Source organism: Rhodamnia argentea, chromosome 1 (genome assembly GCF_020921035.1).
Source record: "Rhodamnia argentea isolate NSW1041297 chromosome 1, ASM2092103v1, whole genome shotgun sequence".
Classification (NCBI taxonomy): domain Eukaryota; kingdom Viridiplantae; phylum Streptophyta; class Magnoliopsida; order Myrtales; family Myrtaceae; genus Rhodamnia; species Rhodamnia argentea.
The window spans coordinates 25,324,800-25,348,941 of NC_063150.1; the positions used below are offsets into that span (position 1 = coordinate 25,324,800).

Genomic DNA, 24,142 nt, shown 5'->3' on the forward strand with positions numbered 1-24,142 from the left:
AGATGATTTTTATGGTAACGGGTTAGGAAATGACCCGATACTTTCCTGTACAAGTGCACTCATATGACTTGTTAAATAGTATCCATTCGATCCGTTAATAAAAACGAGAGGTCTTGTTAACTGTGGTTTCACCAAACATTTCACTAACCTAATCATCAATAAGCTACTTTTCTTTAGCCATGTAATCAATGAGATACGTTATTTATGTTCCTTCCCGAAATGATTGATTCGTGATTCTTGTCCCTTCTTAGGTTTCTGAATAGATTCTTTGTTCTGACAAACAAACAAAAAACCATCTCAACACACAGTGCACACGCGCTCTCCACTGCTCCTCCTATAGAAACCGAAATTATAGAGAGACGAGCTATAAAGATAAACATGACACTTAGCTCCATTTCGGATCCGTGGAACAAACAAAACATCCTTGGTTTCATCATATTGAATAATCATTGATGAGATACTTTTCTTCGGCCATGTAATACATGAAATACTTTGCTTGTGTTTGTTCCCAAAATAGTTGGTTCACGATCGTTTTACCTTCTAAGGTTTTTTAATAGATTCTTCCTTTAAACAAACAAACTAGAGGCATCAAGACAAAAAAGTTTTCAAAGTGGTTGAGGGGGGTGGACCACCCAATTAGAACCAGGATTAGGGAAAAACGCATTACCACGCGCGTCATTGGCATGATTTAATCAAACGGGCAGTATCAATGTTGATTAATAAACAAGTGTTTTTGGCTTCAACCACTTTCTTACTTCAGACGTGCAAAATTTATTTTGATGATATCTAAGTTGAATTTAACCCGATCTTCATTTAAGTGTACTAATGCATCTGCAGAGTTGGAACATCCATGCCCAGCTCCCATCTTCCACAAGGTGGTAATTATTTTGGTCAACTCAACATGTGCAAGACTTCAGCACGAGGCAGAAGAGGGAAGTCGATGCAATATCATCAAGAATGGGAACTACTTTACTTCCTCGGTTGCACCCTAATGTCTGTCAACAGTGAAAAGATACAGAAAAGACCAACGACAACCAAGACTTCTCAATGAGCAAAGCCAGCCGATCAGAAATACACCGATAGCTTTTCATCTAGTACGTTCTGGAGTAAATCACACTGCTGCAATAGCCTACTCAGTTTTTCGCTTCCATCAGTGGCCTTGGCAAAATTCACCGGTGTATCATTGTTACTTATCAATGTACTAAACCTATATGCATCATCATCTACAGAAGCCATTTCATTATCCTGAAGAATAGTCGTTCTACCTGCTGCTGGAAGGTCGTCGACATGTACAGCATCCCAAGTTTGGTCTCTACCATGGATGGGTGATCCAGTCATAGGCACTGAAATTTGTGGCTGAGAACTCGATGTGAGACAAGACAGGTTGGCGGAACCAACTTCAAGCATTTCATCTAGCGATGGATTCTCCAAGTAAGGGTGTGAATCTTCTTGTAACATGTTCTCAGAACTTGAAGTTTGAGAAGCAACATGTTCTAGGACATAACACTCTGAGAGCTCCTCTTTCCGCAGAATCATCAACCTCCAATTGAATATCCTCCGGAAAATCATCACCCAATTTGGAATTATGTAGTATACTGAGTCCCGAAGCTCAAGCCGAGCATGTTTCTGTAGCATTAAAGATACCTCGTTTCTGGCTTGCGCATCCCCCATCACATTACTTGACTGGGCAAGGTATCTGATCAAGCATGCTTCTAGTTGTAGTCTCTGACTCTCGACCTCCTTTCCTACTCTACAACCTCTTCTCAACCACGAAATGTCATCACTGAAATGTGGAAGCTTACATTTCCTTAGAGCGGACAAAATCGGCTCAATTCTAGCTGATGTATTCCACCCAAAACTTGGCAAGTAACAATCTGCAATTCTGCTTTCTTTGCAATGCTCATCCAGCAAAGAAACCTCAGGGCAAGGCCAACCGGAGGGATTTGTATCTGCAGCTGCGGCAACTTCTCCCAGCACGTGATCCAAGGCTTCATTGAGTGCTAAGATACATTGGTCGGGGCCCACTTCAGAGCCACTCTTCCCAAGCCTTTCCAAGAAAGAGTTCAGGTGATTAAGAACTAGGTCACGTGTTTCTACGCAATGCACCGGAGAATGAAGTGGCGACATGCTTGCCAGCCAATGCAGCCCTTCCCTCAGCCGCTGGTCACTGAAAAATTCATCAAAGTACTCCAATTTCTTATCTTCTACAAGGAAGACGACGGAAAGGCTACCCACCCTCGATCGGTCAATAGCATGGAGGCCCAACTTGTTAATGATTTCACAAGTGGCATCTTCTGAACCCAGATTTGCGCACGAGTCAATTAAGATCAGAAGCGGCAATCTAGAGCCAGAAGGGAATGATGTTATGAGTTGATGAAGCCGTATCTTTTGAGGTTCCAAAGGGATGCTTTCAGCCAAGAGGAAGAGAGCAGCACTGGCACCATCTATTGTCATGCTTGACTTATCTGAACTTATATGCTCAATCACAGACAAGTGGCAGGTTAAGTCCATATTAGGCGGACAAGGGACCCATTTTCTCCATATTGACAGTGACGGAGAGGAAAAGACCAGATCGGGATGCTCCGTTCCAGCTGCCATAATCTTTGCAAGCAACCACCTGACTGCGCTTCGATGGGTGAAACTTCTCTCCAGTATCTCACTATCTAGACTTTCTATCTGTGAACAAATAATAATCTTCCAGCACAGGCATTTAGCATTTGGGTTGCGCTTGATGAGTTCACCAGCAGTCACGTCTGCAACATTCAGCCTAGACCATGACTGTCTGTGCTTTCCACGTCTCTCAGTTGTGACTTGGTCAATGTCAAACTTGTTGAGACTGCTTGGTTGCTGCATGAAAGTTAAACATGAATGAGAATCTGGTGATATAAAGTACAGCTGTCTACCGTTTAATAACTACTCATGCATGAAAGAGACAAGAATGGACACAAGTAGTAATGCATTATACATTGATTAGACAATGATCAAACCAAAGGCCTTCCAACACAAGCCCTGCTTGCAAAAGGACGATAGTGAGAGACGCAGATGCCCTAACTTATTTTTTCTCTTATCTTCCCTTTCAATGAAAAGAAGAATCATCAATACCAGGGCAGGGGGAAAGGAACAAGAACCAGGTTGAGGAACCAACTCAGAGAGATAGCAAAAGCATTTTTGGGTGGCATGTGCCAACTCATACAGCACTGATCTCCATTGCACTGTCAACTAGAATGAATAGTGTGCTTCTATAAGAACCAATATTTTAGTGCTTCTATAAGAACCAACATTATATAAACTGTCCACAGTGAATTCAGAGGAAAGCATGAAATTCTAACCACTATGCTATTAACTTTAACCCCTTCAATAAAACCGAGAGAACAAGGCATATAAAGAAAGTAGGACTCATCGCTTAATGGAGAAACGCAGAAATAAAGCAACTCAGCAGAAACTAACATCATTTTTCCATTGAACTGGAGGTCCCAAAGACAGTGAACTTAATGCATCAGCAGCCGCTAGTTGCCTTTGCTCACGTAACTCCCTTCTTCTGGCAGAACGCCGCTTCCATATCCTGGAAGAAATGCCAGAACGATTAGACCTTTCTGAGAGAACCATTCAATGCAAAGAAAAAGCAACTTATCACAAACCTTAAGATCAACGTGAGTTTTGCCTCGGCAACTTCTTCATCCTTGTCATTAGTATAAATATCCTCGTTTACATAGACTTCATCCATTCCATTTTCTTGATGAACATGTGGAGCTTCTTCATTCGCATTACAAATGTCATCCTCCAGAGATACTGAGCTTTGCCAAGCACCATTACTTTCCGATTCATCCGGAAGCACTTTTTGCTGGACTGAACTAAGTGAAAATGGCAAGGGCGTAAGTTCATTTCCAGAAAGACCACTTATCTGAAGAGGATTTCTGAAATTAGAGTCTGCTTTTGCACACAGATTAATGGGTGCAGTTTTAGGTGAGCTATTATGAACCGCTGGAAAGTTCCATGGCATAAAACCCGCCCCAGAGATTTTATGGTCAACTTCCACGTGCTGAGCAATTTTTTGGGGATCCGAAAGCTATGTTCGCACGACAAATCTCTATCGGAGATGATATAGTTTCAGAAACAGCCATATCTTCAGAAATAGCCATTTCTTGATCAGATACGTGGATGGAACTATCCTTCTCAACAGGTTGGATATTCTTCATTTCATGTTTGAGATCACTTGTCAACTGGAACTTTGTTGCTTCCTTGGAAAATGAGCAAATTGACTCAGGAATCAAGATGTCCTTAATTATCCTGGTCGTCTTCTTGAGATGAACAAGCTCTGAACACTTCGTAGGGAAGTCTCTATCTACATGGAGGAATGGACCTTCCTTCACCATGTATGGCTCTTCATACTCCATCACAGAAAAACCATGGTAATGCAAAAGGCTTTCTATGTCTTCTTCCTATTTCCATTGCCAAAACATCATTATAACACAATAGTCAAACAAACTGTGCAAAATAAGTAGTGTTTAGTCCATGTCATGTCACTATAAGCACCTCCATCGCCAGCCACTGAGCAACAACAGCAACAGGGAGACCTTGATTACTCTGCAGGCCACTGTGTAGCGAAGCAAGTGCTTGAGATCGTAACTGGTCAAAAGAGCTTTAGTTGCATAAGGAAATATTAGAGACAGCATATGCCTATGCACACAAGCACGAAGTAAAACATTCTCATTTACTACTAAGAGAAGGAGAATAAGCCAAGCAAAGGTGTAAAAAGTTGAATCGTGATATCACTACTCAAACCTTGCTTTGACTTTTCTCAGCATTTAACCAAAGGTTTCAAAATGTTGGTGCAGTCAAGGTTAAGGGCAGCAATCAATTAGAATTAGTAGCAAAATATAAGCAACAACAGAAAGACGTAGAGGCTGTTTGATAATCCCATCAAGATCTGAGAAGTAAATATGTAGCACTTACTAAGATCAAGCGCAACTCGAGATCTAATCAGTTTTAGCTTGAAACATTCAAATAAGCCAAAAAAAATCACTCCATTGGTTTACGTAAATGAATTACTTAATTCATTCAATGAAGATATGTCTAATGGATATGAAAGGCTAAAGTACACTACAAATGTCAAAACTTGCGTACGGCGCTTAATTTAATATCAAAACTTTCAAAACGATCACTTAAATGCCAAATTTTTTGAAAAACGCTCTGTTAACTCCAATTTGAGCTGGCCTATTTTTATTAATATTTGAGCTGACGTGGCTCGCCAGAGTTGGCACTGAAGTGAACGTTTTTAAAAAATTTTGGTACTTAAACGATCGTTTTGAAAGTTTTGGCACTGAAGTGATCGTCTTTCAAAAAATTTGGCACTTAAGTGATCGTTTTGAAGGTTTTGACACTAACGTGAGCGCCGTACACAAGTTTTGGCACTTGTAATGTACATAAACCGATATTGAAATCACCCAGTATGTCAATAAAACCTACCAACATCATCCTTAGTCATATGTTTGGCAAGAAAATAATGTTATTTGAACTAGATTTTCAGTTACCATAAAATAATGTCCTTTATCTATTTTCAGCATTTAAATTTTCAGCACCTATCTTTTAGTTTTATTAAACAAGCCGTTAATATTACAGATGATTTCCAGTGAGGAGTCACTGACTGGTGTCACAATCTCAAGAATTTCTCACACCATTATGGCATCTTAAATGGGACCCAAAAGAACCAACCTTAGTGATTCTCTGAGCTGCATAATCATAAGAACCATAACGACCCTCCAATTACCAAACTCACGATGGTCGGCATGATTATTCAGTCCCAACGTGCAAAAACTTCATACCAGGATTATACATTCCACTACAAAAAGCAAAACTATTTTTTTATCTTTTGGTGTGAAAAAGGGCTAAAGCTGAATGTATAATTTAAAGTCATAAATATACTATTTCTATTTTATCACCTAATAAAACATGAAGTAACTATCTAGGGTGCAATGAAAAGAATCTAGTGTCCAAGCACTTAACGATACCGATATTAGCAAGACAGTTCACAAAGAAAAAAAAATGGCTCACAAGTGGTAATAACCCATGCCCACTTAAAAATAAGGGCAGCAACTATTTCAGTCATAGGCCAAATAAGCTCATCTAAGAGGCAGCATGTATAGCCACGAAATTCATAGTTCATCAACTGTCACCACAACCAAAAACATTTCCCATACCTTTGCAAAATGAGCATGCATCAGGCAAGCTTGAAGATAACTAGCTTTTCTTGCAAGTCGAAAGAACGCAATAAAATTGCCAGTCCTGCATGCTCTGCAACGCCGAAAAGTGAACCCATCTCAGTTAAATGCGTCAGTAATAACCTGAAGTTCATCAAGGAGCAGTAAAAGGACCTTGCCACATCACGAGCAAATAACACTTCTGGCGATTGCCTCATTTCTGGAGTCATTTTAGCAAGGTCAAGGGAAAGCTCTCCTGGTTCAACCTAACAGAAACAATTTCTACAGATAAGTCACAGAGGATCAACTCATTCAACTGAACTGCCACTGCATTATCTTGCCATAATAAAAAAACAAAAAAACCATCACGTTACTATTACTTACCCTATAACCAGGATGCTTATCCAGCTTGAGCAACGCGTAATACCCTCTAAACTCTTTTTCTGTTGGTATGCTGATTCCTTTCTTTCTGTGATCATCATACAGTTGGAACAATTCTACTGATGTTTTGTTCATCTGTTCTATGTTCAGGTGTGCATCAAATCCCTCTGAAAAGCCCTCTCCTTTAGTAATTTCACACAATTCGTGCATCGCAATAATATGAAGTCGTATCTGGGCAAGGCAAGAACGGAAACACTATTTAGCCAGGAGAAAAGCCACAACTACAAATATCAGACTATCTCTGCGTAAATAAATAATTTCAACCACTTTGGGGAAAAGCAATCAAGCACACCTTCCACACACTCCAGAAAAACAGAGAGAAATGGTAATGAGAACAAACCATTTGTTCCAGCATTTTTACGGCCTCAAGGTCAAAAAATATGCTGCATCCTGAGGTCCATTCTGACTGCTCTCATCCTATCCCACAGAAAGTTGTATAGACCCAGAAACCTATCATCATAAGGCTGATCTAGCAAACTCAGTAGATAGTCAATGGTTTTCAGCAGGACCGGCATTGGCCTAATCAAATCTGCTTCCCTTTCAGCTGTCCTAGTATACTGGAAAACATCATCACAAGAAAATTAACAAGCTTCAGTTGAAGAGCATAGTTCAAACAAAGAGGAGAAGACAAAACTTTTTAAATCTGTTTAGGGCATATAAAAAAATCAGATAAACCTTTTTAACAGCAAGAGACTTGCTTGTTTGATTTCTATCACCATCTAAACGTTCATACTGATCAAGATCCCCCTTTCTTTCTCGCTCAGCCCTTTCTGATTCTGAAATACAATGAATATGGCAGTTCAATTTCACTTTCAAAGATTTTACAGTCATCCAAATACTAGAACCAACAAAATCTCTGAACAAAATGCATTGGCTTTTTCCTGATTCCGTGACATTTTGCCTTCTGAAAATAAGAAACTAACTGAAGTATACCCTCCTTTTACTTTTTGCAATGACAATCAGGTTGTTTCCCAAGTTGATGCAGATTATCTCTAGACTAATATGATAAGTGAAAAGTTTTTAGCAAGAGCATACCAGGGCACATATCAGGGCATAAGCCCACAATGTTACTGGAGGATTCCAAATCTCCATTGTCAAAGCTTCCAGATGGAAAATCTCCCGTCACATCATTAAAGGTCTCTCCGACGAATTTTCTTTCATGCACCATAGATAAATCATGATGAACAGAAGAAACGTTTGGTTCTGCAATGATCGAGCTGCGCTGTACGGGTTCACTTAATTCAACTTTAAATCGAGCTAAACGCTTAGCCTTGGCCTGCATTTCCCTGTAAATGCATCGACAAATTGATCATGTAGACAAGCTACAATGAAATACTACAGAGAGATTCCAAAGAATGCACATGCAGCATACTACCGTTCTATTTCCTCAGGTGAAGAAGTGGGGTTATGCTGCATGTCCTTGTCTGAGGGAGCTGGTGACCTCGTTCTTTTAGGAACTGGAAAGTAACTTTGCTCGTTTGGAGGAGCTTCCAAGCCAATATCAGAAGATGACAGAACATTCTGATGAACATCAGAATCAGGGTGACTGAAAATCATTCCTGTTTTTGTACTTGACACAGGGAGAGACATTGAAGACCTGAAGGAGGAGATTCATAAGCTAACATTTAGGAAAAGATCCCTCAAAACAGTGAGAAAAGTACAGAAAAGAATGGATAATGTGACTGTATGAGTCCAATAGAACTGTTCACCTATTGTAGTTATCCTCAGATAAAGGTGAACTCTCTTGCAGATCATTCATTGGTGACAAAGGCGGAGATCTGGTTCTCTTTGTTCTTTCGACTCTTATGATGTCAGTTGGAATGCCTCTTCCAGAATTGTCAGACCCATTCCGGTCATGATGAGGAACAGAGTCGGAATAGTTGCTTGGAGACTTTGGTTGACTACCCCATGCAGTGGAAATTGGAGCAGGCCTGTCGAACAAATGCAAGGAGATAGTCATTATAAGTTGAGAAAACTAAAGCCACACAACAAAAGTGTGAGCCTAGAGATGTAAACATTAGGTCTAAAATAATTGTAGAGGATAGCACACCAATGAAATAGTGTCCTTGTAGTGATTTCCGAAAACTTAAAAATCCCTAAAGAGATGAAGAGAATGCTAAGCTAAGAAAACGGAAAACTGTCTCAATGTAGGTACAATCAAAATCAACCTATGTCCAACACTGAATATGTCACTTGAGAAAATCTCGAGAAAATGCCAGTTCGGGCGGGGAACAAAGAATCGGTTTATTGCTTCCAATAATTTTTACACACATCCTCTGTTGACCATTAATGAAAACATTATCCTCAGGTCCAATCATCAAATGTAAAGTAGACAGGACCTTGTGCAGCTGAGAACTTCCTACATGGAAGTGTAACAAGTTAAAGAATGTCTTGCTCACAAATTATGCATGATATAGCTAACATACATTAGCAAAAGAAGAACGAGGAATAATAGATGAACATTCACCTTTGAGCTTCTTCAAAACGAGGAATTTCTTGCGGTGAGTAACTACTCCTGATACTTGGAAGGGCTAATTGAGTTCCTTGTGGAACTGGTGAGTAATGATTCCCGATACTCTGAGGTGAGTGAGTAACTTTTGGAAATATGGTACTGCAATTATAATCAAGTTTGTCAGAGCAGATATTATTTAAAAAAACAAAAACAAAAACAGATGCTTCAAGTGAACTTCTAATATAGCAGGCGATCAAACTTGACCAACAAGAGAGGCTAGAAGGGTGAACATGTACCGTTGACCTTCCCCATAAGGAGGACGAAAATCATCATAGATGTCTTCATAGCCTACAGGAGAACGTGGTTGTGCGTCAAAATGACTGCAATCAATGAAAAAGGTGTGAGTTCAGTTCAATCGTGGAAAGAAAGAACCCCTCATAAATTGTCTTCAATGTCATTGCAATGCTCAAAGTCAAAAAAATAATTGACTATGGTACATGGACAAATATACTTTTAGCAATTTGTTAGGGAGCTTCTGAAATCACAGCCAGTCAACGACTCAACAGGACATGATTGTAGCTAGCACCAAATCTCCAAAAAGTACAAAGTGATTTACTAAAATTAGAAGTAAAAAAACCATTAAGAACTGAAGATTCAAGTTAAAGGCCTAAGGGTATCACAAAACATGGACCAGATGAACAGCATGAAATCCAGAGTTTATCACAACATACATAAGAGCAACAAACGCATACTTCCAACTCAAACTCACGCAATGAAATGAAGAGTTTCTCAACATAGCACACAGATTGTCATTTATCCGAAAAACATTATCAGTGCAGGAGCCATTGATACACCACAAATATCAATGTTGCACTCATATGCAATGCATTTCATCGACCACATCCCCATGCATATGGCCTCAATGTCCAGCAGCACAATAATCCTCTCTAAACACAGGTAAATCTGACAATAGGATTTCAACTGTAATCTTTTTCCAAAATAAATGTAACTATTGGCGATCCCATTTCACAGGCATCTAATAAACTCACAAGAATTTACTTGGATGAGAAGTACTGTTACACCAGTTGATTCCACTGCTAGCCATATTTGCACCTTAGTTCTAATTACAGGAGCTAAAAGAAATACAATTACTTTTCCACCTTACAGTCGATAATTTCAGCTACTGGTCCGAGCCATAGCATGAATGATCCAGAGAAATAGCTAAACCTCCCACTCTCACACCATGTACTTGATAACTTGGTATACCCTAGTTCCATAACGAAACCCAAACAATCCAATTTAGCAACCATAACCCTTTTACAATTGACATAATTTGTTTTCCCTACTCACAGCCAGAATTTTGATAAGCTCAAAGTGAATGAAAACAACTTGAAACAAGGAGAAAAGCAGAACACCATCATTTCCACAACTCAAGTCCAGGGATGAAATAGAATCTGCTGATTATGTTATGGTAGGAGTCCTACTCATGTGCGGGTCCTCAATGCCTAAGACACCACAATATCAAACCATGAACGAAGAAAGGCATGAGAGAAATGCATATTGACTAGTGATTGTGAGGCCCCAATTCTTGACTGGAGGGGACACCAAAGGCCTCTGCCCTTCCATCCCTTGGAAAATGCAGAGATGCTCCAAATGTACAGTTGTCAAACCAGAAATTGGCTATGCAATAGCATAAACCATGAGGAAAGCTACTCCAGGAATGAACGCAACTGAGCGGCCAAAAATGGCAATTTCAGGTTATACAGGTAAGTTTCCCGATATAGAACTACAGACAACATATGATAAATGGGAACTCATCTGACAGAGACTTGCCTTCTTAAAGTATATTTACTGAAGTTCCTCAAATTGTCTCTTTCTGGAGATGTTACTGGCAAGTTGCTTCTTCTTGGATCTTGGAATCTGGCAATCCCGGCAGTTACACTTCCTTGATTACGTGCGGCAACCAAAGAGGCGACGGAGGAGGGCCTCTGACTGATTTGTGCATCGGGATATTTGTACAAAGGGTTTTGCCCCCTACCCAATCTTGGCAAAGACTCATTTGGCCTGAAAAAGGAAAGGAGCCATCAATATCTTATAGTGCATTAGCATTGGCCAACGTAGTTTTGACCTGGAAATCGACCAAAAAAAAAAAAAAAACTATGTCTACTGCTGACTCCATATGCACCGTACTTATAGCAACAAAGAACAATGAGTGCAAGGAATAGTACTAAAATCTGGAAACACATGCATCATGATGCAGGGAAACTTCTAATTTCATTGCATTATGAAGTAAAGGGATAACCATTTGATTGCAGTGAGACAGAGGGCGACAATCTTAAGAATTATTGCACAACCATCTAGAAGTATCATCTCAAAGATGCACAAATTACAAAATGGCTAAGGGTGTCAGAGCAGAAATTCACATGAAAATTTTCCAGCATGATATAGCCAAACAAAGCACCTTCTGGACAGGAGACAACAAGGTCACAGATCGACTACTACAACAAACGCACTGTCTATTTAACAAGCTGACTTTAAATTCCAGGTTTCGCATCTTCTCAAAGCTTCGTCTACCAAATAGCAAGAATCTTAACACAACATCTTGTTGGCATTGTTGCTTCTTGTTTTATTTCAATAGCAGGCAGCATACTCGCAAGTGTGTGGTTACTACTAGTTGCAATGTCAATTGCATGTATAGCATCTTAAATTATTCAATGTGGAGCGTCTCCTTGTAGGACTACCACAACACTACACAAGCAATCATATTCACAACGAAAGCATTAGCCTGTAAAACACTACAAATATCGCAAAAGAAAAGAGACACAACAAGATCATAAATCTTTGTCAATGATCACCTAAGAGTAATTGACGATGTGTAAGGACGAGCAGGTGCCCGATAGCCATTGCCAAAAGACGAAGGCAATAACTGTGTGGCCCCTCGAATTTCAGGCCTCCTGTTGTCAACTCAAATTCATCAGTGCCAGCAGTATGGTAAATGGTGCTCAAAAACATTATTAGATAAACAAAAAATGGTCCGATAAGCGAATCCTCACATCAGAGTCACAATAGCGCTACTGGCTAGAATACATACATGGAGTGACTGTCAACAGCAACTACAACCCCAAATATAAGACCGCAACTATGGATGAGTATATCATGCTACAGGATGTCAAGATCCACAAAGTTATACAGAAATTACCTCACTCGCAGTTGATCGATGGAAAAACATGGTGCCAAATCTTCTCAAATGAGACAACAAAAGGAGGTTGCCCAACAGGGAGACAGTTGGGAATGTATCCAACCAATCTACTGCGGTGATTTCTCAAAAATCTCGTATTCGGAGGATTACCAATATTGCTATACACAGGAACTATTTTTCAGCGACATGGCATGATATAGTTAAAAGTACTTTGAAAATCTTTGAAACATCACTGCGAAACTGCCCTTTTTCCACTTCTTTCTGCATAAAATGGCAGCAAAGCCAACCAAGATCATCAACATGAGACTTCTTTCATCCGAAAATGCAAAAGCCACTGTAGTCGCTGTTCATGCTATTACACTTCAATCCTTTCGATACTATAAGAAGAACAGCTACTCTGAGGTCTTCCAACAAATTCTAACGATGTGTACGCGTTACCATACTCGCAAGCCAAGGTTTCTCGATCACGGAGGTCAAGGAGCCAACAAGACAAGGCGGCACTTTTCAGCAAGCCATCATCGCAAACCACGGGGAACAGAAAAGAAGCTCTAGAACGCGAAGCAACAAGAAAAAGGGCACATACCTCGGACTCGGAGATCGAACCGGAGAAGCACCAAAAAGAGGAGGAGGAGGAGGGGCAGGAGGATTCGAAGGCGGCTGCGAAGGCGAAGGGGAAGGGCGAGGGAAGCTACCAAAAGGGGTCGCGGAGCTTCGCGGGCCCGAACCCGATGGACCCATCTCCCTCGAGAACCCGGATCCAGGAAACGCCATGTGAGAGAGATTCTGCGCTTCTTCCACAAGGCTCGTGAAGTCTGCTTCACTTTCCTCTCTGTTGTATCAACTGCTCGCGTACGCGCGTCGAGAGAGAGAGATGTGGAGTAGCCCGCAGAGAAGTTCCTCACTGTAGTTTTCGAATTTTGGCCATCTCCGCACGGATTTCCTCTGTTGGCCGTTGTCTATCTGCTCCGCGACAAAGAAGGAGAGAGGGGCGGGGCAGAGGGAGCGAGGAAGAAGGGAGCGACGTGGGTCCCGTGGTTTCTGGGCCTTTCTCCGTTTTCGAGTCTGGGCCAAGTTGTTAACGGATGGGTCGGGTTAAATTTGAGTTGGGTCGAGAGTCGCCTAATCTAAATTGACCCGTTTAACCCGTTTGGACTCATTTAAATACGATACGGATTCAGTAACGCATGCCCGACCCGACTCATTTATTAAAATACTTGCATTTATAATATAAGTTATAAAAATCCGTATCCACCTAGTTAGCCCATTTTAAGCTCTCCATGTACGTATGTTTTTCAAGATGAAAATGGCTATTATGGCTGCGAGATGCTAAAGAATTGGCTTTCGGCATTTAATGTCATTTTGAATTTTTGTATTGATTCATAGCGAAGAATAAGAGGAAGTTAGTAATTGATAGTGATTTCATAAAATTACAACAACCACTATCTTGGAAGAGTTGAAATTTTAATTAGACAGAATGTAAGATATTGAAAAAGATAATTCATGCACAAGAACTAACATTGAAATATTAATACTAACGCTAAATATTAACTAAGGAAAAATATACTCCAATAATTAACAGATGAAACATATGAGATTAATAACAATAGAAAATAATGAAAAAATTTGTTGATGTTTTTCCCGATGGTGAAGTCGGGCCCGTCTAGTGGGCTAATCGAGACTTCTCCGAACCCGAGACAGTTCGAGGAGTCCATTATTTTCTCATAGAGAGTAAATAGAGAGTTATAGTGAGTTGAGTTTAGGCAAACTTTGAATGCATTTTTAACACTCAGATTTTTTTGCGTTTGGCCATCCTGAAATCATTTATGACTCATGTAATAAACACATCTAATCCATATCATATGATGATTCACTCATCAAATATGGGTTAAGAAATGGATTTATGACTCATTTTGACAAGGCTAACTATACTAATAATGATTGCTTCTTCTTCTTCTTCTTCTTCTTCTTCTTCTTTGTAAAGAGAGTGGTTCGTCGACGGCTTCCTTAAGCGATGACTTAAATTTTCCTGAGCTGTAGAGAGTTACACTACAATTTAATTTTTTTTTTAGGAAAGAAAACTCTTTCATTACGTGATATCGATTGATTGTGCATTAGACACAATCGACCTGGAGAGAAGCATATGGAAGCAAAGATAGGAGGTGGCTGCGCTTTGCCTAATTTTAGGAAGAATCCTTTAATAGTTCCTACGACTAGCCGGAGCTAAAGTCGATTTCCTAAGAAAATGGTGAAGATGTTACAAATTTAGAACTAACTGGTGATGGGAAAACTTACCAAAAAAGTCACAAATTTATTACAATCGTGCTAATTCAGTCCTAAATTTTTTTTTTTTTATCGATTCAGTTCTAATTTTTTTGCAATTGTGTCAATTCGGTCCATCCGGTGAATTTTGACAGATCGGCGCTAACTTAGACGTCGGCCGGCTGGTGACCTAATACTTTAATAATTTTTATGAATAAAAATAAAATAAAATAAAATAAAAATATTATTAAAATATTAGGCCGCCAACCGGCGAGCATTCACGTCGGTATCAACAGATCAAAATTTGCCGGATGGACCGAATTAACATAATTACAAAAGGTTTAAGACTGAATTAGCAAAAAAAAAAATTATGATTGAATTGACACAATTACAATAAGTTTAGGACTTTTTTTGGTAATTGTCCCTTTGGTGGTGTCTTTGGTGCTCTCCCGGAAAGAGAAAACATTATCGAATGTGCATCCTACAAATTAAGCCTATTAAATGCCAAAACATAAAAAGGGAAATCTGATCTAATCTATTATGATATATTACATATATGAACTCAGCTCCTCCACATTGATAATACCTATTAATATCTGGAAGTTTTAAAAAGAGAAACAAAAAGCAAAGAACGTGTAATACATATCCGTAGTAATTAAGCCTGTTAAATGCCAAAATAAAAACGGAAAAAGCCACCAAAAATACTAAATTATGTCTACTTTGACACATTTATCCTATACTTTTTTTTACATGAAAAATCCTAAATTTGTTCCGTGTGACACATTTACCGGAAACTTTTTATTGTGACATCAAAAATCTCAAACTTACACCCATATGACACATTTACCCTCAATTATCTTTTGGTGACACCAAAATCCCAAACTTGTAGGCATATGCCGCATTTTGAGGTAAATGTGACACATGGATATGAGTTTAGGGTCTTTAGTATCACAAGAAAAATTTTGGGGCAAATGTGTCGGACCAATGCAAATTTGGGATAAATATGTCGCATGGGCACAAGTTTGGGATTTTTTGTATCACAAAAATTAGTTTTGGATAAACGTGTCACAATAGGCATAATTCAGAGTTTTTTGTGGCTTTTTCCCAAACAAAAAAGGAAATCTCATCTAATCTATTCTGGCATAATTACGTGCATGAACTCAGCTCCTCCTCATTAGTAATACATATACTTTAAATAGAGAAAAAAAAAAGCAAGGAATGTGTAATACATATCCATTGTAATTAAGCCTATTAAATGCCAAAACAAAAAAACGAAGGCAATAAGTATTTTCTTGGTAACTCATTTACGTTCGTGCATAGTTTTTTCTCTTGCCTGAACAAAAAGGGAAGGCAATATGTATTTTTTTGGTAAATCATTTAAGTTCTTTCCTAGGGCTATTAAACACCTATACTATGGTTACCATGACACATTTATCCTAAAAAAAAATTTTGCATGAAAAACCTTAAGCTTGTCCGTGCGACACGTTTACCCCAAACTTTTTATTGTAATACCAAAAACCACAAACTCACACCCATATGATAAATTTACCTTCAATTATTTTTTGTGACGCCAAAAACTCTAAACCCGTAGGCACGTGACATATTTACCCCAAACTTGTACTAGTATAACATATTTACCCCAAAATTCGGAGTTTGTGACAAATGTGTCACGCGGATATAAGATTGGGATAAATATGTCGCATGGATTTTTTGTGTTACAAAAATTAGTTTGAGAAAAATGTGTCACGATAGGTATGATTTAGCATTTTTTGTAGCTTTCTCTCGGGCAAAAAGGGAAATCCCATTGTCTAATCTATGTTGGCATATCACATATATGAACTCAGCTCCTCCTCATTAATAATACCTACAATTTTTTTTAATAATACCTACAATTTAAAAAGAGAAAAAAAAAGCAAGGAATGTGTAATACATAACCTTAGTAATTAAGGTTACTAAATGCCAAAACAAAAAAGGAAATCTCATCTAATATATTCCGGTATATCACGTATATGAACTCAGCTCCTCCTCATTAATAATATAAAAAATTTAAAAAGAGAGAAAAAAAAAAAAGAGAGCAAGGAAGTGTAATACATATCCATAGTAATTAAGCCTGTTAAATGCCAGAACAAAAAACGAAGGCAATATGTATTTTCTTGGTAACTCATTGAAGTTATTGCATAGTTTTCTCTTACCACATTGCTTAACGTTAATCTTCTTTCCTCGGAATGTTAAACGCCAATGTGTTTGGTTTTGTTTTTTTCCCTCCAAAAAGCATTGAGTAGTCATAAAATGAGGCCATGACCAATCTGACTATGAATTTGTATCTCTTTTACATGGTTTCCTTTGTTGACTAATCGTATGTGGTTAAAAATCTAGGATGTGAAGGGAAAAGTCCAAAACACCCTCCCATTTGGATGCCTTTTCTTAAAGTAAGGGTGATCAAGAGGGATCGGTCGAATCAGGACCTGTCTAGACCGGATAGAATCAACCGATTCGATTTCCTAGTTCTATGAAATTGGAACTAGACCGCCCGAACATGATCGATTATTTTTTATTTATGTTAATTTCTTAAATGTAATGCTAATAATTCATTAGTTATTTTTTTATTTCTTAAATGCAAACCTAATTTTAATTAATATATTAAAATTTAAGGCTCTGTTGTTTACGCTTGCTAATAATCCAACGATTCCAACGGACCGATCAGGAATTGGACCTGACTAGTTAGTCTGGTTCTTGACTCAGAAATTGAGAATCAATCTTTCTGATATGGTTCTCAGTTTCTATGGAGGGGGGGGGGCTAGACTGGGAGCTGATCACCCATATATCTTAAAGTACTCTCCAAAGAGGGACTTTTCTTAAAATACCCCCTTGAACCATAACACCCCGTGCTCCAATTGACCACACAACTCGTTGTTGGTGCTAAAATATTGACACTCGGTGAACACGTGCCGGTCAGTGCAGTCACGTGCCAATTTCCAGCCATTAGGCCGGGGCAATTTTGTCCAAAAAATATTCATTTCCACTCTGCACCTCATTGCCTCCAATTAATGAACCTCGATTAAAAAATTGCAAATTGACAAATTCAATTAATTTTTTAGCTTTAACCAAAGAAAAATTATTTATCCTAATGCCTGAGGAAGCTCTAACCATTCTACAATTAGTGATATTGTCCGAGATTCGTACATGAGAGCAACCATGTCGATTTTACATGTCCAAATAATGCAATATTGTGGTGGGCTTACCGCGTTGCCAACGAAAGGAATGGTTGACGGCAACCATGTCTCTCCTTGTACCTCCGACGGACTTGACGCCGAGCTTCGAGCAGCCAAGCTCACCAAAGTCCTGGTCATAGCCGTCTTCGTCGTCACTTTAATAATGCTCAGTAAGGAATCGCCGATCCACATCACTTTACACTCCAATCCTCCCGCCTTTGAATTCACTAAGCTTCCTTCATTTATGGCCCCGCTCGCCATCTCATTGCTTGCAGATGCACAACGACACTATAAACCAACCTCAACCGCTGGCCCATCCTCCGACGGCCCCCTCCCGGGTCCGATCCACTAGTATTTAAAGCTCGAGTACTTCTAATTTTTCTCTGAACTTTCATTAAAAGTTACTTATAGGAACTTCCCTTAATCCCTACGGTGCCAATTGCATCTTATGGCCATCTTATCTGCCACTAGGTTTGGTGGCCATTGACTAAATTAAAATAGGAGAATTCCCAGGCAAACACAATAGTTTTTGGTAAAATAGTATTAAAAAAAAAAAAAAAAAGACAAGAAAGGGCAAAGGCAGAAGAAATCGCCAGGCCCACGTCTTTGGGGGCACACCAGGACGTTCATCCTGCTGCCGGTATATAAAGGCACGAGGACTCCACCAAAGAGAGGCCCAAGAAAACAAAGAAGACAAAGGACTGAGATATAATATATGGTTGCTCTGTTTCTTCATTTTTCTCTCTTGAGAGTTTGTTCATATGGTTCGCGTCACTCCCCTTGAACTTTAGCTGAAATCGGTACGTCTCCGATCGTTCGCGCACACTGGGTTTCTCTCTCTCTGTTCTTTGTTTTTTTTTCCTCGCAAAATTGACTTTTTCCTCACTTGCTTGGGGATCTTTCGCGAATACGAAAACTGGGTTCTCGCCATCGTTTCGTTTCTGGGTTTTTTTTTTCTTTGATCTATCACTCGATTCCGGGTCTTGATTGGGCTGTCGAATCTAATAGGATGGTGTTAGAATTTGCCCTGGATGTGAAGTGGGTATTTGACAGAAGCATTGATCATTGAGATGTTGTGCGTGGGTTTCGTTTCCTTTTCGTTTTTCTCTTTGTGGTTTTGATCGGCGATTTCGGTTGTTAATGCAGGGAGGTTTTGGTCGCCCACGCTTTCAGTTGAATCAGTGATAAGGTATCGCTTTGCATTTTTTTTTTTTCGTTGGATAGATAAATTCTCCTCACGATCCTGCGGATAGTTGATTCAATGCTAGCTTTGACAGTGCTGTTATGAGCTTCTTTGATTCTTTATACCGCTACGTTTTTGTCTTTTTCGTTTGATTTTTATGGTAATCGTTGAAGGACTCGAGTATATTGAATGTATTGATTGAGGATTGGCGAATGGTATGAATGTGATCAAATGTGGTTTAGTCTTTTGAGAGGAACTGTTTTGTGCAGCTCGATAATGGCGACGGTAACATCAGCTAAGAGTTGCAGTAGTACTAGCAGTAGCTGCTGCCAAGTGTCGCCTTCGGCATTGGTCCAAGAAAAAGCAAGCAGGAACAAGAGAAAGTTCAGGGCTGATCCGCCGTTGAGTGATATGAGCAAGCCTTTATCCATGCCTCAAATTGATTGTGCGAGTTACGAGTTCTCTGCTGAGAAGTTTGAGACCATGACAGGACAAGGACATGCTTTTACTTGTGGCTCTTGTAATCACAAGGATTATCCCGATGGGTTGAAACTTGACCTTGAATTGTCCAGTGCCGCAGTTGCATCGGAGGTTGGGCCCAGCCGGAATAAGGAAGAAGTAGAAGCAGATGAGTTCCAGGACGCTGATTGGAATGATCTTACAGAAAGCCAGTTAAGAGAACTTGTGTTGAGCAATCTCGACACTATCTTTAAGAGTGCAATTAAGAAAATCATGGCTTGTGGATACTCTGAAGAAGTTGCTACAAATGCTGTATTGCGGTCTGGCCTTTGCTATGGCTGCAAGGATGTAGTGTCAAATATTGTGGATTACACTTTGCCATACCTGAGAAATGGTGTGGATATTGATCCTGGAAGGGACCAATACTTTACAGACCTAAAGCAGCTGGAGACGTATGTTCTTGCTGAACTTGTTTTCGTTCTTCGAGAAGTAAGGCCTTTCTTCAGCACTGGGGATGCAATGTGGTGCTTACTGATATGCGACATGAATGTGTCACATGCTTGTGCGATGGATGCTGATGCCTTGAATGGTTTTGGCAGCGATGGAGGTCTGACTGCGAGCTCCTCTATCTCCATCGAAAGCCATCTTAGGTCGGACGTGAAAAGTTCAGAACTGACCTTGTCAAATCCTGGTAACGCAGTCCCTGCTGCTCCTTGCGCCCATAATTATCAGTCAAATGAACCTACCATGGGAGTACATCAAAATTTATCCCAGCCAGAAGGTCCGCCGGTACAAAATATATCACGAGAAAGTTTGAGCAGCTCACTTGTTACTGTCAACAAATCTTCAGATTTTGCAGCAGCATCTTTGGCCCCTGCTTTGGAAGAAAAATTTATCAGCAAAAAGGCTCATAGTGGCGGCAAGAGAGACTATGCGCTCCGTCAAAAGTCACTACATCTAGAGAAACACTACCGAACATATGGTTCTAAAGGGTCCTCAAGGGCAGCGAAGCTTGGCGGTTTGGGTGGACTGATGTACGATAAGAAACTTAAATCCATGTCAGACTCAACTTCTAAGAGTGGTTCCCTGAAAACAAATAAGGCAGCTGCAATTAATGCAGCTCAAGGAAATGGTCATGGTAGTCTTTCAAACAGTTCGGAATCACCTTCGCCTGCAGTATTCAATTTGGAAAATGTATCTACCACCCCGGAGGTTTCTCGTACTAAAATCCCATTAAATTTACCTGTCGTGGGTGGCCCATCTGTTGTATCTGCACTAGCGAACCCGCCTCCATTTTCGGTTTCCAATCCTGATCTTTCTCTTTCACTTACTACAAAAAGCGACACTGTCCCTGTCTCCACAAGTAGTAATGCCGAGAGATCCGATTTCAATTTTGCTGGAATACCATATGACAGGACCTCTGGCCAATGGGTACCTCGGGATAAGAAAGAAGAGTTGATCTTGAAGCTTGGTCCAAAATTACATGATTTGCAAAATCAGTTGCAGGAATGGACCGAATGGGCCAATCAAAAGGTTATGCAGGCTGCACGTAGGCTGAGCAAGGATAAGGCAGAGCTCAAGGCACTGAAGCAAGAGAAAGAAGAAGTTGAGCGGCTGAAGAAAGAGAAGCAGGCTTTGGAGGAGAATACCATGAAAAAGCTCTCTGAGATGGAGAATGCACTGTGCAAGGCTAGTGGCCAAGTGGAGCGCGCAAATTCTGCTGTCCGGAGGCTTGAGGTGGAGAATGCTGCTTTAAGGAAAGAGATGGAGACCGCCAAGTTAAGAGCTGTCGAATCAGCTGCAAGCTTTCAGGAGGTATCGAAGAGGGAGAAGAAGACGCTAATGAAGGTGCAGTCCTGGGAGAAGCAGAAAACCATGCTTCAGGAAGAGCTAGTGACTGAAAAACACAGGTTTGGACAGCTTATACAGGATGTAGACCAGGCTAAAGATCTCCATAATTTGCGTGAGGTAAGATTTCAACTGTGACTTGAGTGTAGAATCTTACGAGTAGAATTTGAGGAATTATTGTGATGATTGGATAAGGTTTGTGTAAAATTCTTTACATTTAGGCTATTGGGCTGTGTCGGATTGATGTCACGACTCCATTTTGGTCTCGCCAACTGGACCTGAGTAACTGCAGAAGTCTGACCCCCTTTTATACTGGGTGTGGGTTCAGAAAAGAGTCTCATGCCAGATTATATTGTTGTCCTTTTATAGCTTAGTACTCTCCTTGTTCACCTTGCTGCTTTGCCCTATTATGTTTAACTTACAATATCTGATAGGCCTTTCGCATTCTATGGGCAAGTAGCTAGTCAAGGTAATTTTGTGAGACAGTTGAATAAATCCGATGATGCTATCACAAATTTTTGTATGAAATGAATCCGTTACTATTATGCCAACAGGCAGTCTCAACGGAGAAGGATTATACATGACCCTATTCATGTTATTAGCTTTGTGTTCTTATTAGCATATGTTCTTACGTGCATGACTCATGAAATGGGTTTTGTGCTTTACATGTGTCGTCAGGAAGGTTCTGGGTAAATGATCCTCTCCCGCAGAGAATTGACCATCAATAGACTCTTAAAACAGTAGAAATTCTTGACATTTTCCATGCACAACTCTATCCTTTTAACTGTTGATAATTCTCTCCGAGTAAAGGTTGGTTGAGGTGATTCATCTCTTTTTTTTTTTTTTAGAGCACTTTCTTTCACCTACATATTCTTTGTGTTGCACTTTAGCACGTGAGTGTATTTGTAGCTTATTCCTCTTTATTGGGTTAAAGTAACTGGAGAATGTTTGCTGTTGTGCAAGCAAATAGATGTGCGCAACCATTCAGGAAATAGTGTTAATCTGGGGTATTGGGTTGTGGCTAGATACTGTCAGGTTGTACAACCAAAAGAGAAAAAATTTGATAAATGGAAGAAGCAGTTAATCACTGGAATTTTAAGGTCCTGCATAATCTTAAAGAATTCACTATAGTCGACTCCGTGATGACAACATTCCTGGTCTCTGCTCATTCTAAATAACGTTGCTATCGAATAAGCCAATGGTTTCTTTATAGGAGATTGTAAATGTCACAGGCTAGGTGGAAACAGGAAGACAAGGCAAAGGAAGATTCACTGGTGCAGGTTGTTTCATTGAGAAAAGAGAGGGAACAGATAGAGGCTTCCGCAAAATCCAAGGAAGAGCTCACTAAATCGGAAGCAGAAAACACTTCACAGAAGTACGATGAGGATATCCAGAGGCTTGAAAAGGAAATCTCTCAGTTGAGGCTGAAGGCGGACTCTTCCAAAATCGCTGCTCTTTGGAGGGGGATCGATGGAAGTTATGCCAGCAGGCTCACAGACCCAGGAAAGGGCTCTCATGAATTGTCTCAAGACCCTCTTCCGCCGGAGGTCATGGACTTCCAAGAGTACTTGGGCATTGGTGTACAACGTGAGAGAGAGTGCGTGATGTGTCTCTCGGAAGAGATGTCTGTGGTGTTCCTTCCCTGTGCCCATCAAGTGGTGTGCTCGATGTGCAACGAGCTCCATGAGAGGCAAGGGATGAAGGATTGCCCTTCTTGTAGGAGTCCGATCCAGCAAAGGATCTCTGTGCGTTTTCCTCCTCCTCGCTCTTAATATATTTTCCCAAAAGCGAGCGAGACTCAGTGTCCTGAATAATGGGTTGAAAGACTCCTCTGAAATGAATAAGTGAATTGAATTATACTCCACCAAAGAGTTTCAAGCGATAGAGGTATATTTGCTTTCTTCTGTAAGGTTGACAAGTTATGCATGAAATCGAGTCGGATGCATAGGAATACGCGTATAAGTGGTCGGCCTTTTTCCTTAAGCGAACTACCATGTTCTTATTACTAGTTTCTGGGGAAAAAAAATTGTTAATAGGAGTGGTTCATATAGAAGTTAACCGTTTAGAGCATGCAATCTTCGAACTTCTCTGTCTCCCTAGGATCCTGGCATCAGGTTTTTGCTTTCTCATGTGGAAGAAATCAGAATTTCATTAGCTTTCTCTATAAGCCTCCTCACTACTTACTTGTCCTCTGGCAATTTCCATTAGCTTTCTTGTAGGTGTACTGAACTTTTCCTGGTTTCTTGTGCGCTGAGCTAAGGAAGACATAAATTTTCCTCTATAATGTATCTGTCATTTAGGAGCAAATTGTTAAGTGCAAGTCTTACTCCAAATCAGCATAAGACACTCAGTGTTAAGACCTTTTAAGTTACAAGCCAAATGGTAATTGACACCGGGGATTTTTTCAACTTTTTGGCCTTTTCTTCTTCTTTGTCAGCTGAATCGCAGTTAGAATATTCTTTTGGGGCATTATTTGTGCTTGTAGTTGCATTGCAGCATTGATTCTCTTCGGAGTTTTGAGGGGTTGGTGGTAAGTTTTGGACCTTAGCCAGAAAAGAAGATAGAGAATCATGTTTGCAACATAATGAGTTGCCAGCAACAATTCCTCGTCAAATCTCTTTCTTCTCAAGAGATGGCATCTGCTACCGAACATTTTGTAACCAACAATGTTGTGAATCTGCTAAAACTTGTGGAGGTCATTGTCGATGATGAGTTCATTGGAAGAAATAAAATAAAATTGGACGCTTGAAAAGTGCCGTAGGACGATATTGGTGCACCTTTAAAAGCCAGCCGACTCTTGTATTGTTGGGGACTCATGTATACTTGTCTATGAGTACGATGGTACTAATGCTATAATTTGACAGTCATGTCCATCTCGGCATTCTTCATTGA

The 24,142-nt window shown here is 40.0% G+C and overlaps 3 protein-coding genes across 6 annotated transcripts in view; 1 reads left to right on the plus strand and 2 right to left on the minus strand.

Annotated features, from left to right (window-relative positions):
- Nucleotides 1–24,142, minus strand: part of LOC115728661 (disease resistance protein RUN1-like) — a 1,102,447-nt gene that overhangs the window by 164,047 nt on the left and 914,258 nt on the right. The window lies entirely within an intron of this gene.
- On the minus strand, nt 897–13,289 carry LOC115729480 (SAC3 family protein B). Its single transcript, XM_030660068.2, is given in 19 exon segments — nt 897–2,847; nt 3,448–3,562; nt 3,639–4,051; nt 4,053–4,439; nt 4,534–4,626; nt 6,198–6,291; nt 6,372–6,463; nt 6,582–6,809; nt 6,979–7,014; nt 7,016–7,195; nt 7,314–7,414; nt 7,674–7,924; nt 8,014–8,235; nt 8,348–8,569; nt 9,106–9,249; nt 9,387–9,470; nt 10,924–11,154; nt 11,946–12,044; nt 12,873–13,289. Coding segments are annotated over 19 exon segments (4,962 nt in total). The 5' UTR covers nt 13,061–13,289; the 3' UTR covers nt 897–1,065.
- Nucleotides 18,403–23,129, plus strand: LOC125313632 (putative E3 ubiquitin-protein ligase RF298). 3 transcript variants are annotated; one of them, XM_048273408.1, is made up of 4 exons: nt 18,403–18,560; nt 18,907–18,949; nt 19,117–21,370; nt 22,483–23,129. In XM_048273408.1, exons 3-4 carry the CDS (start codon nt 19,175–19,177, stop codon nt 23,020–23,022), a joined length of 2,736 nt encoding a protein of 911 aa, XP_048129365.1. In that variant the 5' UTR covers nt 18,403–18,560; nt 18,907–18,949; nt 19,117–19,174; the 3' UTR covers nt 23,023–23,129. The 3 variants fall into 3 exon arrangements, with proteins under 3 accessions (XP_048129365.1, XP_048129369.1, XP_048129375.1); XM_048273412.1 differs by having other exon boundaries at nt 18,404–18,560; nt 19,213–21,370; XM_048273418.1 differs by lacking the exon at nt 18,907–18,949 and having other exon boundaries at nt 18,435–18,560; nt 19,213–21,370.